Genomic DNA, 18,045 nt, shown 5'->3' with positions numbered 1-18,045 from the left:
GTCTCTAGAGAACCATATTCGATTTCCTGTTATATCACCCGCGGAACTTGGAGTCATGTCTCCAAATTTTGTTTGTGCTGTTGTGATGTTGGCTTATGAGAGAGTATAACCTGCTCAAAGATACCTATTTGTCTTATAGCTAGAGAGCTTTATATAAAACTTAACTAATCTATTCTAAAAGGAAAAAAACTAAGTTAATGTTTGTACCTCATATTGGATCATAAGTAGTGTGATTAACATATTAATTAAATGGTAGGTGGACTTTCGGTTAGAGAAAGGAAGCCTATGCAGTTAACTGTGGTTATTGCTTCAACCTGGAGAAGTGGAACGAAATTGTTGGGACGTGTCATTTTACCAATCACTAGGGATAGGAAAGTTATTATTGTTGAGACCTAATCTCGCTCGTACTTTAATCTCCATAAGGATATTGAGTTTAGTGATGGCCAGAATTTGAGAGAGGGAGAATTCCTCAGTGGATTTCCAGTTTGTTGTGATCATATGAAGGGTGCTCACTATTATATGGCATATGATGTGGCGTACTTTGTTTGGTATTTCCACCGCGTCTACCAGGAGTAATGCTAGCTTGGCATGTAGCTTAAAAGTTGGGATGAATTGGGATCTTATATGTGATTCTACTTTGGCCCAAATTTGTGCAACTAAGGGGCATTCCCAGAACATATGCATATACGTTCCTATCTCTTTATTACACTTCCAACATAATGGAGATGTATTTGGCGCATAGGAAGCTATTTGTCTTGGTGTTACATACCACCTATATAGTATTTTTTTCGACATTTCCCAATGGGAGTTACATTTAGAGATTTTGGAGATCAAGTTACCAGCGGTGATTAGTTGCTTCACTGTGACCTTGCTACCACATAGCTAAATGTTAACACACAACCGTGCTATGCGTTACCACGGTTTAGTGAATCAACCCCATTGTGTGTAGCATCTATCTAGCTCTATTGGGTCAAATCAATCTCAAAAGGGTGCTTTAATGCACAGCCAGTGTTTTTTTTTTTTCTTTGCTTATTAGACTACACAGTATTTTTCTCTGAGAGCAAAAAAAAAAGTATGAAAAGCTGTGGTGTCACAGAAAATTACAAATGTTTATAACAAGTTACATTCTGATTCTGATTAAACTTGATTCTGATTCTGATTTCCTCTGCTGTCTGCATACACTTCAGTCAGCGACACAGGACACAGGACTTTCTCTCTCACACACACAGGATTAACAGATGCACTATGAGGGAATCCCCCCTCCCCTCATGGTTCTCTCTGCCGTCAGATTATAGCAGACTGCCATCAGTTTAGAGTGAAAGGAATTTGATAGAGTAAATAAAAGAGATAAGCAAGTGAATTATATACATCATTATTTACCAGCACTTCAGGATCTCTCTGAATCCCAGGTTAAAAAAAATATGTTAATTGATTGTGTTCCTTTAAAGAGGAACTTAAACCCAGAATAACAGTACTAGTAAAGACAAAAAAAGACATACGGAGTCCGGTATGGTGTAATATCGCCTGGTAGATTTAATATTGTGTGTGAAATTAGAAATACACTTGCAAGGGAGGGTTGCTTCCTAAGGCCACCACTCTAATGGGCATGTGGGGAAGTTCCTTTCCAACTCGGCCTTTCAGAATGAGTTTTCGGTCGTGGCTCCAAAAAAAGGAAGCAACCTACAATACAGTTGTGGGGTGAGTACCCTACTAACGTACAGTGCAGAGAATGAACCGAAACAAATGTAGGAGGTGCCCAAAAATCGTAAGAGTCCAACAATAAAATGGCAGGTAGTTTAGATGAAAAAGGATCAATAGTTCGACCACAGCACTTATGACCATTTTTGGGCACCTCCTACATTTGTTTCAGTCCATTAATCCCAGGATAGATGACAGTTTGGTATCTGTGAACCTCTTTGCATTGTGGCAACTGGTAAATAACGGCTTTTTCCAACAACCAAGCAAGCAGTATCTCCCTGTGTGCATAGAACTATCAGTAACGAACATTCTGTACAGATCACCAGGCAGAACTAAATATGTCACCACCACCGCTAAATTTTAGAAAGTAAAACAAAAAGAGATTTTACAATGGGCAAATTTCTAAATTACTATTATAAAAAAAAAAACTTTTTTTATTAATTATGATATTTTTTACTACATTTTCTCAACCACTTATTGCTCCAGGGGCGTAGATATTCGTCTATGCAAGTTAATGAGCAGTGAAAATTGCTCTCCAGCGACTGCATACATGCTCTAGGTGGGTGACTCACAAGCAGATGATGTGAAAAGTCCACATGACAACCAGGCAGCCATGTTATTTAAAGGAAATAAATACTTAGCAGCAACCAGACATGTATGCTCAAGCTGGAAAACATCTCAGTCTCCTTTGTTTATGCAAGTTATGAATTTGACCAGACACAACAAGTTAGCATTAGAAAAACTCCTCAGACATAGACAACAATCTTCAGGTTCTCCTTACAATTACAAGACTGAGTGATTTTGGGTAACAGGGTCGGCGCTTCCATTGAGGCAAAGGGGGTAATTGCCCCAGGTCCCCGACCACTCCATGGGCTCCCTTGCTGCCGAACCCCCCAGGTGGTCTCCTGTTGACTGCTCCCATGGCCCTCGTAGCTGAACTGCTTTGTAACAACTGACCTGTCCTGGCGGCTGTTTCTTTATGAGCTCCATCTTCAGCCATACTGCCTGTGTCTTCTGTATGCCTGGAGCATGTTATTTAGTTATTTACACATAGCATACGCCTGATGAAGACCCAGAAAAGGGGGAGGTGATCGGAGAACACCCTATAAAGAAAAAGCACAGAGACAACGGGAGCCCCGATGGTGCAGCAAGTTATGATAATAAATGGTCAACAGGGCCGGTGCTTCCACAGAGGCAAAAGGGGCAATTGTCCCAGGGCCCCAGAGCCTGTAGGAGACCCCAAGGTGTGAGTCCCCTCCAGCAATGGTGACCCCATACATGCCTGCAGGGACTAAGGAAGAGAGGCACTGTGGGGAGAAGTCCGGAGTATAGAGAATGGTGCTGTACCCTGTGTCCTGCCTGGATTAGGTAAGACCACAGTGAGTCCCCCCTCCCCTCCAGCTATGGTGTCAGAATTCTAGCGGTTTATTTATGCAGGAAAAGCTGTCATATGTATATGTTTTAAGTTTTAATGTTCTATGCAAAATTTCATTGTAAAGTGGGGGTACTTCTTTAAAATATAGCTCTGGGACATCTCAGCAAATTCCAGACAGTGAAACTCATAATTATTATATTATTTTAGTTACAGAAGCTAGAACATTTTTGTTTATGTTACAAGCATTTTTCAAATGTCAAGGTTAGACAGTGTACTGTGTGAAGACTGAAAAGAAACAAGTTTAAAAGTCACATTACTGCAGCAATCATATATGTATATTTGCTCAGTTATCACATATAAATATATATATAATCAATACAGTCCTTCTAAAGAAAGAAATAATTGTTAAACCCTATAATTACATATAATATAATTTATTACTTTGAAATACATTTTAAATGCTGGATTCTGCCAGTGATAGAGACAGTTAAACTTTTATAAGATTATTTTAACTTGTAAGCTAGAAAATTGTTGACATGTACTTGTTACAAAGCCGTTACAGCCAGCAAGAAAAGAAAACATTACCCAGCCAGAGAAAGTCAAAATATGAAAAATATAAAACAAATATAAGGGGTTTTCCAATTATTTAAAAATTAATAAATAGTGACCTCTGCCAGTGGAAATTATTATATTTATTTCTTCATAAGAAAGACAAAAATATTGAACATGATATTATATTTTATATTATTACATTTTAATGTGCAATTATATTTTATATGAATAATTGTTTTAGCAAGAATTATATAATAAGCTTTATATTTAAATGAATATATTAGAAGTCCTGTGTACTTCAATAAGTATCTAATTGCTGTAGACTTTTTACCTGACCAATTTTATTTTTTGAAAAGGACAGACACATTCCAAACTAATTAGCAGAAGGACACATTATCAGAAATGTGTCATGAATGACATTGTTTAATGTTTGAAAGCCCCAATGTCTGGGGATAATAAGTCAACCAGCAGACAAGATGGCTGGTGACGTCCATTTTTATTTACTGCATCAAATATGACCTTATAATCAATGTCAGAATGTCAAACACTCTAAATGATGTTAATTATCACAAGATAAGGTAATTAAGGAATTTATAAACAATAACATTATGATTTAGGTGTTCAAAACATGATAAAGCATTGACGCACGGAAGTTTTAGCCAATCAGAACCTGGGAAATAGGGACATTCCAGATTAGGCAGCCATATTGCATCCAATCCCTATAAAAGTAGGAGCTGAAAGCTCATAGTTTGTACTAGCCTACCAATCTCCTGAGAAGACACATCAGGCAGAAGCTACCTTCCCACATGTGGTTGTAGATGCTGAAGAGATGACAAAGAGGGTAATATGCTTATTCTAGTGATTTACTTTATTAATTTTTCAGCATTAAGTTCTGTTAAGATGTTAGCAAGAAGTTCTTTTAGAAGCAATTTGTTTTGCTATTTTTTCAAGAAGATTAGTAAACGTTTTACACAGCTACTATATTCTATTCTACATAACACAACTGTTATATTATTTTTTCATGTGCTTGGAAGATTGATGATCGCTTGGCTATAAAGCCTTGATAAGATGGAATACTGTTAGAAGGACACCCTACTTGGAACTGTTCATATTTTGTATATATGCTGTATGATAAGCAAATACAATTTTTAATATAAAATCATATACTGAGTGCTCTGATACATTTCAAGGTATACCGTCAATCTATAATTACTGTTATAGAGGGTTCAGACCCCGCTATGCTGGATTAATATGATAGCAACGCTTTAATGTCCGGTCCTTTACTGAGTTAGCAATCATGAAAAAGGCAAGAACCGGTCAGGTTTTTGACAATGGTGACCCCATATATGCCTGCAGGGACTGAGGAAAAGAGGCACTGTGGGGAGAAGTCCGAAGTATAGAGACCGGTGCTGCCGCCTATGTACTGCCTGGATTAGGTAAGACCCCAGTGTGTCCCCCTCCCCTCCAGCTATGGTGACCCCATACATGCCTACAGGGACTGAGGAAAAGAGGAACTGTGGGGAGAAGTCCGGAGCATAGAGAATGGTGCTGCCGCCTGTGTACTGCCTGGATTAGGTAAGACCCCAGTGTGTCCCCCTCCCCTCCAGCTATGGTGACCCCATACATGCCTGCAGGGACTGAGGAAGAGAGGCACTGTGGGGAGAAGTCCGGAGCAGAGAGAATGGTGCTGCCACCTGTGTTCTGCCTGGATTAGGTAAGACCTCAGTGTGTCCCCCCTCCCCTCCAGCTATGGTGACCCCATACAATCAGAAGACCCCTACTGAGAGGAGGGTGAGTGACACAATGGGGGGGGGAGTAGGCACCCAGTATAGGATAAAACATAGTTAAAAACGCATAAAATGAAAAGAGGTGAGGTGGCTTACCTCAATGACAACAATTTGTGTTAAAAACAACAAATTTATTATGCACTGGCAACGCGTTTCGTGGGACTTGGCCACTTCCTCAGGCCAAACAAAAGTGCCAGCACAGTAAGTGAGCCAGGAAACAGGCACCTCTCAGGGCACCTCAGAGGCACCTGCTTCCTGCTCATTTACAGTTGTCATTGAGGTAAGCCACCTCACCCCTTTTCATTTTATGTGTTATTAATTTAGTTGTAGCCTATACTGGGTGCCTGATGAAGACGACACGGGCAGCATGGCTGATGATGGAGATTGAAAAGGAGCAGCGAGAAACCACCTGGTGAGGTCCGGTGGAGTGGAGGCCCCAGGAGCTCCCACGTGGCTTACACCAGTCCTGCTGGGTAATATTAGGCCTTTTCCATAATAATAATTTAAAAAATGTTAACGGGTTGAATAAACTTGAGACGTATTCTGTTCTGTGGAATGGCAGGTCACAGATCCTCCATCATCAGCCTTTAATAGATGTTATGTAGTTGGGGTTACGTGGCTGGGGTTGGAGCTAGTATCACAAGTGGTTCATTGCAACTAGATGTATAGATATTTTCGTTCCATGTAGATGCTGGATCAGAGGCAACAGCCTTTGATGTAGGATTTGAGCCCTTGAACAAAGTTCAAATCCTGGCTCAAGCCAGCACATAAAACAGTAAGGAATCTGTGGGCAAGGCTCCTGCATGATCCTGGTCGCCTTTGGAGCATGCCCTTTGTGGCTGCAGCCACAGACAGAACTGACAGGTTTTGGAGTAGCCCGTCTCCTCATGGGGGTTCTCAGGGTTTTCTTTATTTTCAGAGCACTTGCTCTGTCCAACTGCCAAAAAAGTGTGCAGCGAGCAGGGAGGCTGGCCAGCATCTTTGTATAAATCCTTTTCAGGGAGTGTCTTTCTAAAAAATAAAGGCCATGCTGAGAATTCCTCATGAAGAGATAGACTAGCCCAAAACCTGCTGATTCTGTCAGAATTCTACTACTTACTGTTACAGCAATGTAGGAGAAAAGTAATTTATGGCTCATTTTACTCTGGGAGAAACGTATTTCTTATTTTTATATGTTTACATGCATTTTACATTTTAAGATTTTCGTGACAGAGGTCCCTTAAAGAGGAACTTCATTGAAAATAATGTAGTAAAAAAAGTGCTTCATTTTTACCATAAATATGTATAAATGATTTAGTCAGTGTTTGCTCATTGTAAAATCTTTCCTCTCCCCGATTTACATTCTGACATTTATTACATGGTGACATTTTTACTGTGGGCAGGTTATGTAGCTGCTGCTAGCTGTTTTGGCTGTTAGAGACGGCTGTAAGCAGCTATTGCCTGTCTGTGAACATTGTTACATTGTGGCAGTTTGCCCAGAGTACCGCGGTACTCAGAGCTTCTTGTGGGAGGGGTTTCAGCACAAAATCAGTCATACAGCGCCCCTTGATGGTCTGTTTGTGAAAATCATTATATTTCTCATGTAAAAGGGGGATCCGCTACTGATTGGGATAAAGTTCAATTCTAGGTTGGAGTTTCTCTTTAAAGGACCACTATCGCAAAAAATTGTAAAATGTAAAATACATGTAAACACGTACAAATAAGAAGGTTTCTTCCAAAATAAAATTAGGCATAAATTACATCTGTCTTACGTTCCTGTTGCTTACAGTAGTAGAAACCTGACAGAACCGACAGATTCTGACTAGTCCATCTCTGCATGGGGGATTCTCAGCATGGCCTTTATTCTTTATAAGGACACTCCTTGAAAAACTTTTCTACAAAAATGCTGGGTAGATTCCCTGCCTGCTGCACACTTTTATTGTGGTAGGTGAATGGTGCAACTGCCATTCACAAAATGCTTTTGAAAATAAATAAAACCCTGTGAATCATTCATGAGGAGATGGGCTAGTCCAAAACCTGTTGGTTCTGTCAGATTTTTACAACCTACTGTAAGTGACAGCAACATAGGAGAAAAGTAATGCATGGGTCATTTTACTCTGGAGGAAACATACTTCTTATTTCTATGTTTTTACATGTATTTAAAATGTTGGGATTTTCGCGATGATGGTCCTTCAATCAGGGCAATTGCATTGAAGGTTTCGGGTGTTCACCTTGTGCAGCTCCCTTGTATGAGTTTTTGGTGTGAAGCTATAAAGACAAGACAAGGAGGAGCATTCCTTTGGTGTAATACCCTCCTCCGTGATGTGAGATTGAGCCGGCTCACAAAACGGGTTGTCCCTCTTGCAGAATGGTCCACTGACACTTGCCCAGCTGGCCACGGACAAGTAATGCCCACAGCACTGGAGGTCCTGGAAATTGAGAGAGAAGCCCATTTTAAGGTAGCCATGCATCTAGCAATACTGATTCAATCGACAAAGTGATTGACTTTATTAAGTTGACCGACTAGTGACCCACACAATACAAACAATAGCCAATGCGATTCGATCTGACCGATCTGACCGATGTTGTGTCTCCATGCTCTGAATGCAAAAATGTATGCAGAGTCGGTCGAACGACATGTGTGCAGTAGCCGATTCCTGTACAATTGACCGATATCTTGCATCTTGCTCGATCGACTAAGCTGGTTGATTGGACATGAAATCAGCCATTTTTCATCATTTGGGAATTCTGGGACACACTCGATTCTTTCTCGAATCTGTAAAATTATTGAATCGAATGGTTGATCGTACAGCCAAATCACAAGATATATGGCCATCTTTAATCTTTGTTCCTATAAGCACGATTATTCACTTGTGTACATTGTTCCACTAAATAAAGAGGCTATAACACCAAAGGAGCGCTCCTCCTTGTCTTGTCTTTCCAAAGGTCTCTCAATTCGAGTTCCCTTCAAAATAAAAATCATCAGCTATTTTAACCACTTAAGTACCAGCGGTCTCCCTCCCTCCCCCCACCCCCCCTTAAAGAGACTCCGTAACAAAAATTGCATCCTGTTTTTTATCATCCTACAAGTTCCAAAAGCTATTCTAATGTGTTCTGGCTTACTGCAGCACTTTCTGCTATCACAGTCTCTGTAATAAATCAATGTATCTTTCCCTTGTCAGACTTGTCAGCCTGTGTCTGGAAGGCTGCCAAGTTCTTCAGTGTTGTGGTTCTGCTATGAATTCCCCCTTCCAGGCCCCTCTATGCACACTGCCTGTGTATTATTTAGATTAGAGCAGCTTCTCTCTTCTCTCTTATCTTTTACAAGCTGGATAAATCGTCCTCTGAGCTGGCTGGGCTTTCACATACTGAAGAATTACAGACAAGGGCAAAGCTGTTTGCAGGAGAAAAAAGAGCCGCCTGAAACTTCAGTGCATGAAAACTGCAGGGAGAAAAACACACAAATGATCTCTTGAGATTCAAAAGGAAGGCTGTATACAGCCTGCTTGTGTATGGATGTATTTTCTATGTGTGGACATACAGTACATCAACCTACTTCCTGTTTTGGTGGCCATTTTGTTTGTTTATAAACAAACTTTTAAAAACTGTTTTTAACCACTTTTAATGCGGCGAGGAGCGGCAAAATTGTGACAGAGGGTAATAGGAGATGTCCCCTAACGCACTGGTATGTTTACTTTTGTGCGATTTTAAAAATACAGATTCTCTTTAAGGACCAGAGAGTGCTGGTACAGAAACGGCAGAATCCTGACGGATAACGACGAATCGCCATCACCGCCGCATGCTGGGAACCTGGGCCACTCACTCTGCTGTCTCTATGACGGCAGAGTTCCTGTGAGCCGGGCAGGAGCTGCTTTCACTGGCTTATGGCCCTGTCTTTCAATGTAAGCCAATGGGAGCTGCTTACATTGATGGACACGGCCAGGAGCCAATGAAATCAGCTCCTGACCTGCTCACAGGACTCTGCCATCATAGAGACAGGCAGAGCAAGTGAGCTTCGGTTAGATGTCGGGATTCACCAGCAAGATTGGGGGGAGAGATGGAAACGGCGGATGCACGCAGCAGCGGCTGATTGAAATCTATGCCCTGCCAGCCAGGTGACCACCAAAACAGGGATTTGATTTCAATAAGTTTGGTCCTAAAGTAGTTAAAGTGAGCCCGAGGTGAAAATTAAATGATGAGATAAACAATTAGGTTTATCCTCCTACTCCTAAAAATGACTTTGATAAGTATCTAAGGTTTTCTTATATATTCTTTCTATATTTAAACATCTACAAAGTAGGTTGAATGTTTTACTGTCTCTAATCACTGGCAGCCTACTAAGTGCCCCAGAGTTAAAATACATGAACTATTGGCCTTTTTCTATCTCTCTCCTGACCTTAGAAGTTGTATTCTGCCAGGAAAACTTTTATGGCTGTAATTTTCTCATCAGTGATGTGTACTATAGTCCCGACAAAGTTACCGATAAGGCAGAAGCTGTCACTTCCATGCCTAGAAATTAACCTTTTCAGGCAGCAAAATAAAGCAAGTAAAACAGCCTCCGGTACACTCTAACCACTTATCAACTTCTGCCACGCTTTTCTACATCCTTGTTTATAAACACCTATAAACACATATAAACACTTGGTTCTGTTTTCTATTTTTAGAAAACCGAGTTAGTATAGCACCATCTTGTGGCCAAAAAGTAAAACCACTTCCAAATACACCATTTTACACTTACTATAGAAAAATTAAATACATTTTCATTATTTTTTCAACTCCTTCATCCCTAACCCAAAATAAAATATTATCGCCATACATTGTATCAGGGACACAATTTAAACATTGTAATAACCGGAACAAATGAGCAAATAAAATGTGTATGTTTCATCTACAATAGCACATTTTATTTTTAAATTACAATCGCTGAAAGCTGAGAAATGGTGATTTTTTTTTCATTTTTTTTCTTTTTCTTCCCTGTCAAATGCATATAAAATAATATAATTCTTAGCATAAAGTACTGCCCAAAGGAAGCCTAGTTTGTTCCACAAAAAATAATGTTTAGATCTTTTCAGTGTGATAAGTAGCGATAAAGTTATTACCAAATCAATGGGAAGAGCTTTTGAAGGGGAAAAAACTGTGGTAGAGAAGTGGTTAAACTACTACTTGGTCTTGCAAGCTGCGATAAACATAAAAGCTTCATAATCAGTGAGTGTGCTCTCATTCCTCTTCCTCTGTACCGCACAATAATCAATAACAAAGCCCAGCTTCTGGAGGGCATTTTTCACAAAGCTTTCATCAAATGTGAGAATATGACACCTGTGTTCTCCAGCTGTGAAATAAGTTGTATTCAATGCCGCCATTAGCATCAGGTGGCCTCCAGGTCTCAGCAGCTTTGAGATCTTCTCCAGGTTCCTCATATAATCATCTTCATCTGTACTGATGACATCCACTAACAATACACTGGTGATACAGTCGGCAAGCGGAAGCACAACAGGATGAGTAATATTCTCATTTTCAAAATCACAAGCTACTACATGACTGATGGCTGTCTTCAGCTGCTTATCCTTGTCTTCAGTTTGGGTACTAAAAATATAATAAAATAATAGAGGCTATGAAGCAAAACTGAAGGCAAAATAAATGCATAAGATAAATAATTGTATTTGTATATACATAAGTAACTACTTATGATTCTTGTTCTCATTTGAAGGGTTGAAGGTTAACCCATTCGCGTTCCGTCGTTTTCACTTGAGCAATGTTCACCTCCCATTCATTAGCCTATAACTTTATTACTACTTATCACAATGAACTGATCTATATCTTGTTTTTTCCGCCACCAATTAGGCTTTATTTGGGGGGTACATTTTGCTAAGAGCCACTTTACTGTAAATGCATTTTAACAGGAAGAATAAGAAAAAACGGAAAAAATTCATTATTTCTCAGTTTTCAGCCATTATAGTTTTAAAATAATACAAGCCTCCATAATTAAAACTCATGTATTGTATTTGCCCATATGTCCCGGTTATTACACAATTAAAATTATGTCCCTATCACAATGTATGGTGACAATATTTTATTTGGAAATAAAGGTGCATTTTTTTCCGTTTTGCATCTATCACTATTTACAAGTTTAAAATAAAAAAAAATATAGAAATATTTCATTTTTACATTGATATTTAAAAAGTTTAGACCCTTAGGTAAATATTTACATTTTTTTTTATTGTAATGTTTTTTTTTATATTAAACATTTTATTTGTGTATTTTTGGGAGGGTGGGATGCAAACCATATTTTTTTAATGTAATTGTGGGTTGTTTAAAAAAAAATTTCACTTTTTGTTGTAGTTTTACTTTTTGGCCACAAGATGGCGGCCATGAGTTTGTTTACATGACGTCACTCTAAGCGTAACACACGCTTAGAGTGACGCATCGGGAAGGGAACAGCCAGAAAAGGCGCAGCTTCCGCGAGAAGCTGTCGCTTTTTCAGCGGGGGAGAGGAATCAGTGATCGGGCATCATAGCCCGATTCACTGATTGCCTGGCTAACGAACCGCGGGCCGGGAGCGCGTGTGGACGCGCGCGAATGGCCGCGGGAGCGCGCGGCAGCGCGCATGGTTCCTGGACGTAGTTTCTACGTCCAGGAACCAAAATAGGTTAAATAGCAGCCTTGTTAGTGTGACGGTCAATCAGGTTAATTTATCTCCCATGCAGAGAAATGATGACCTATTGAGCTTTTCATCACTATCCTGCTATCATCAGTATTTGCAAAGCCCCGCAGACATTTTATGACCTGTAATTATCTTTCAGAAAAGTAATAGCTGTAGTCTGACTCCTTCCATTACAGAGATGATGCACCAGTTCCTCAATCCTCACATTGAAAAAAAAATACATAAAAATGGAACACATTCAAGATTGAAGTAGGGTTAGTACTACAAAGGTGCTTGAAAGCCAAGTGGTCTATATGCTTGTATTATTATTCTCACTCTGCACTGCCTCAATTAGGAAAATCATCTCCTCCATGGGCTTCAACTACCACCTGACCGTTGTGCACGTCTGATCTGCAAGTAAACGTTTGGTTGAAGTTATCGCTGCCAAAGGAGGTTCAACCAGTTAATAAATGAAAGGGTTCTCATACCTTTTCCACCTGCACTGTGAATGTTTACATGGTTTGTTCAATAAAAAATGGAAACATTTAATTACTTGCGTGGTATTAGTTTAAGCAGACAGTGATTGTCTATTATAGTGACATAGATGAAGATCAGATCACATTTGATGATCAATTTGTGCAGAAATACAAAGGGTTCACATTTTTACTGCATGCTATATATATATATATATATATATATATATATATATATATATATATATATATATATATATATATATATATAGTCCAGTAGGGTTTAGCAGCTCACACCAACAAACTTATAGATCTGTGTGCCCGCAACTGAGGGAGCCCAATCCCCCCAGGTAATATAAAAATCAAACGAGGAGTTGCAGCACACGGCTCTTTTATTGAGCAAAATATGATATATAGACAGACGTTTCGGTTGTCCCCGGTACATTGAGAAAGGTTGAGGACAACCGAAACGTCTGTCTATATATCATATTTTGCTCAATAAAAGAGCCGTGTGCTGCAACTCCTCGTTTGATTATTATATATATACAGTATATATATATATATATATATATATATATATACTGTATATATATTATATGTAATATATATATATATATATATATATATATATATATATATAATTTTTATTTATTTTTTAGTTATTTTTACTTATTTTTTTTTAACTAGGATTTCTTCATCTTCTGTGATTTTTTAGGTCACATTCATAGTAAAAATAGAATATTTAAAATTGAACCTGTAATTAAACATAAAATATAAATTACATTTCAGTAGAGGAAAGTCTCTAGGTGGGTAAGAGGCTTTCTGATCCATCCACGAGCCCATTGTTCCTGCACAGGGTCCCTTTGAATATATTCAACAAGAGCTTTTTGGATACGATCTTGTGGCCATGCTCTCCCTGTGTACCAGCGTGGCTGACCCTGCTCAGAGGCAAAAAGCCACTTATGGACTAGTTGCTGTGTGTTGCTATGCAGGTACCGCCATACTCATGCATGCACAGTACAGCCACACTCATGCACAGAATGGAACGCAGGTGCTAAAAGGAGTGGTCGGCAATGGAGGACGTGAGAAAACCTCTAGAGCACAGGTGTCGAACGCCAGTCCTTGAACACCTAGCCTGCTCTCTGTTTCATTCCTCACTGCTCAGCCTGCTTGTTAACAGTCCTGATAAAATCCCCGCCTGAGCATTCAGTCTGGCTTTGCTCAGGAATCATTATAGCTGAGTCTGTCTTCTCTGATGTCTTTTCAAGCCCAAGCCATATCCATGGCGGTGTTCAGGATGCCCTGAGAAAGGGAGAACCACACTACTTGATGAGCCATTTCTTTCCTGATTCATTCCCATTCATTTATTTGAGTTGTGCCAAAAATGTGTGAGGACTTCAGCCCTTGAAGACTGGAGTTCGGCATCCCTGCTCTGGAGCATCCAAAGACTTCTTCTGCTTAGGTAGGTATGTAATTTTATTTTTTTTTGGGGGGGGGGGGAGAGGAGGGTTCATAAGTTTAATTTAAAAGCTTCATAAACTTCCAAGCATAATTGTGTCTGTGCACATTGATCTCATTATGCTACATGTCATTTCATCTACACTTTAAAATGATCTTACAACACAACAGATCTGAAGGAGAAAGTTCTTAACTGCCTTTGGCACTGCCCTATCACATACAACCCGCCCACCTCCTATTTGACTCTTCTCTCCTCTCAATGCCTTTCCTTACTTACAAAGGGGGGTAAGAAGCGCCTAGAGGTGTATATAGCTGAGTTAAAAACAACTAAAGATGAAAAGGAAGGCTTATCTCAAGAACTTCATATAACAAAGAAATTAACTATGAACTGGCAATGCATTTCGTGGATCTGAGACCACTTCCTCAGGCCAATTGTAGTGCCAAAACACACTAACTCTGTGAACCTCCATCTGCATCCATTGGTTGGTTGTCCCTTTTGCAACTTACCTTTGGGAGTACCATTTTCCTTTTATACACATTTTTCTATGTGGTGACATATTGCACTATTTGAGCTCCGATTGTCTCTGTGCTTTCTTTTTAAAGGGAACCTGTACTGAGTGAAATTATTTAAAATAAACACATGAGGTAACTTCAAATGAACATTACATAGTTACCTCGCCATCAGTTCATCTCAGAAGCTCACCATTTCCCTCTGACAATGATCCCTTCCAGTTCTGACATTTTGTCAGAACTGAAATATATCAGTTGCTGTCAGTTACAGCTGAGAGGAGAACTGATGTGTCCATGTTTACCTATGGCTCAAGTGGGCGATATTAGAGTTTAACTGTGTGCTGACCAGGAAGCTGTTATGGGGTAATGGCCATTTTCAAAATGGAGGACGGAGAGTTCCATTAATCACAGTGGACAAACAGGACACAGGAGAGGAGAACGAGATTGATGAATAGACTACACAGCAGGTGAGTATGACTTGTGTATGGTTATTTTGACTTTTAATTTTCAGTACAGGTTTTCTTTAAGGTGTCAAGCCACCCTCTCTCCCTTCCCTTACTTAAAGAAACACGGAAGCCGCTTTTTTTCCTGTTTTTCCACTTGGCTCACCATTATCTTTATGAGCCAAGCAGAATTGCCACATTACCTGCAAAAAACGAGTGTGTTATCACCCTGAAATAGGCAGGCAAAATCCTAAAGCTTTTCTGGTCGTAGATTTTGCTGCCCTGCAGTGTCAGGAGGAGGCAGAGTTGTTTGCAGGAGCTCTGCCTCTTGGTGTGTAACTCCCCGCCCCTCTATTCATTCCGCCCCCTCATGCTCGTCCATGGTGTGAGACTCCAGGCAGAGAGCTGTGAGTCATAGCTGCAGAGGAAGAAGACGAGAGAGAATTGTGCTGAGCTGGACACTGTACAAAATCCTAAGGTAAGAAGTACACAGGGCAGTGATGAAAATGCAGGATAAATGTATAATATCTACTTTATAATGATGAGTCAGTTGCTATTCTGTGTGGGTAAAGGGTGCTATTGTGTGTGGGGAAGGGTGCTACTGTGTGTGGGAAAGGGTGCTATTGTGTGTGACCCGGAAACAGGAAGAGGGGTCGCGGCCATTTTAACCAGGAAATGACCATTTTTTTATAATGCTATAAAATAACTAAAGGGCTGAGAGCGGTGGTGATGGGGTGGACAGCATACTAAAAGTAAGTGGTGCACAGCAATATATATATTTTTTTTAAAACAAATTTCGCTTCAGACTCTCTTTAACTCTCTTGCCCTTAAAGGACTTACGAGGCGAAATTACTAAAAAAAAGTTAATCACCTGCCTCATCTTTTAAGGCACGGAGGACGCCGTCCGCGCCCTCCATGCCGATCCGCTGGGTCCCCCCGCTCGTTAGCCCCCCGGGCCGGCTGCCGACCCCACGGTCCGGGTCGGGCTCTCCTGCCTCTCGTAAAATGGCCGCTTCCTCTGGCCGTGGCTGCACAGCTCTAGGGCCATCCCCCCCGATCCACGCTACGTAGCGTGGATCGAGGGGGTTGGCCCTAGAGCTGCGCAGCCGCACTCACGGCCAGGCGGACTGCGCAGCCGTGGCCAGAGGCAGCGGCCATTTTACGAGAGGCAGGAGAGTGGGGTCGGCAGCCGGCCCGAGGTGCTAGCGAGCGGGGGGTACCCGGCGGATCGGCACGGAGGGCGCGTCCTCAGTGCCTTAAAAGATGAGGCAGGTGATTAACTTTTTTTTAGTAATTTCGCCTCGTAAGTCCTTTAAAGGGGCACTACAGCAAACTATAAGGTTTCGGGATTTCCCTAATAGCAAGTTTCTATTAGAAAGAGAAACACGTTATACAGTGCTTTGGTTTATAAAGGCCATCTGGATAATTTATAGCTCAGATACAGATCCTGCCATGCCAAGGCAAGGGAAGCTTGGCTGCGTCATTAGGGCTAATATCTTTCTCCTCTCCCTCAACTCACAGATCCCATCCTCCTAGTGCAAGTTCATTCAGGAGAAAGTACTACGCTTTGGAATGTCTTAGGTAAATAAACAGGCTGCCTGTTTATTTACCTAACACCTTTCACAGCATTATGACAAGAATGGGCTTGCATTGCTTTGAGCTGACTAGAGGAGAGATAGCTCTAAGGACAGAGCGTAACTGAATATAGAGTCCGTCATTTCCTTGGCTTGTGACGGGACACCAGGATCTGTACGTGAGCTATAAATCTAAAAAAGATGACCTTTGTAAACAAAAGCACTGTCTAATATGTGGTGCTCTTTCTAGTAGAAACTTGCTATTAGGGAAATCCCAAGACCTTATATTTCACTGTAGTGCCCCTTTAAATACTCTATGCAAGAGATCTCTGCTCCTTCTACCATTTTAGGGCCCAGTTACACCAAGAATGTATAGGCAGCCCCATTCTCTTATATATTAATATGACTGCATTGCTCTATACTCCAACACAACCAACAGCGGTGCCACATTAGTTTCATCATTTGTTTCCCCTGCCTGTGTGAATACAGACCTATTTCTCCTTAACTAAAAAAAAAAAAAAAAAGGAAGGAAAAAATAGCATAAAGCCTTCATCCCTTCAGAGGAACCGTTGATTCATAGGAAATGTCAATTAATAAGAATTTCTCAATTTCACATAATTTTTTTGCATAATTTGTGTAATCTCATGCCAAATTAGTGGTTAACCTTCTTGGCGGAATGGACTAGCACAGCTCGTCCATGACCGCCGCTGTGCACCGCTCTGGCCCTACTTTTAAAACACGCAGCTAGCACTTTGCTAGCTGCGTGTTGTACGCGATCGCCGCCGATGCGCCACTACCTCCCGCGTAACAGCCCCCCCCGAGACCCCATGCACAGCCTGGCCAATCAGTGCCAGGCTGCGCTGAGGGGTGGATCGGGACTCCCTGTGACGTCACGACGTCAATGATGTCATCGCGATCGTCGCCATGGCGATGGGGGAAGCCCTAAAAGAAATCCTGTTTAGAACAGGATTTACGGATGGGCTTGATCGCCGGCGGCGATCGGAGGGGTGGGAGGGATACCGCAGGGACGGGGGAATCATGTAGCTGGCGCTAGGCTAGATAAATGATTAAAAAAAAAAAATCAAAAAATACTGCTGCGCAGCCACCCTGGCGGTCTTAATAGAACACCAGAGTGGTTAATAGCAAAGCCATCATACATGTTATTGTCACCAAATTTTTTCAATAACACCTGGTAGTTTTTGAGAAAATTAATTTTAAAAATGCAAAGTAATTTTTTTTTTTACTCAAAAAATAAAAATTTTAAAACCCTTTTTCCTTTGCATTTTTAAAATGATTCTCTCAAAAAAAAACTACTTTTTAAAAATGTCTTTTTTTTCTTGTGTTTCCACTCTTTCCCTTAACATTCGTTGCAATTTTGGTGATGTTAGCATGTGTGAGGGCCTTGCTATTAACTGCTACAGGCAGCACAAAATTACACGAAAATTATGCAAAATTACAATGGATTACTCAAAATCAAATGAATGTCCAAATCGTAATCACTTATGGCCATAATTGCAAAAATTCACATGAAATTTTGCGTAATCGTACTAATCAGA

The 18,045-nt window shown here is 40.6% G+C and overlaps 1 protein-coding gene across 1 annotated transcript in view; it reads right to left on the bottom strand.

Moving 5' to 3' along the window:
- Positions 1–10,242: 10,242 nt before the first annotated feature.
- LOC137525417 (nicotinamide N-methyltransferase-like) overlaps positions 10,243–18,045 on the bottom strand; it is a 16,566-nt gene continuing 8,763 nt past the window's right edge. The window contains exon 3 of the mRNA XM_068246495.1: positions 10,243–10,974. Coding sequence (XP_068102596.1) covers positions 10,551–10,974 — 424 coding nt within the window. The 3' untranslated portion in view covers positions 10,243–10,550. The remainder of the gene's footprint in view (positions 10,975–18,045) is intronic.

This window comes from Hyperolius riggenbachi, chromosome 7 (assembly GCF_040937935.1).
Source record: "Hyperolius riggenbachi isolate aHypRig1 chromosome 7, aHypRig1.pri, whole genome shotgun sequence".
Lineage (NCBI taxonomy): Eukaryota > Metazoa > Chordata > Amphibia > Anura > Hyperoliidae > Hyperolius > Hyperolius riggenbachi.
This window is presented reverse-complemented; position numbering and strand designations above follow the sequence as displayed.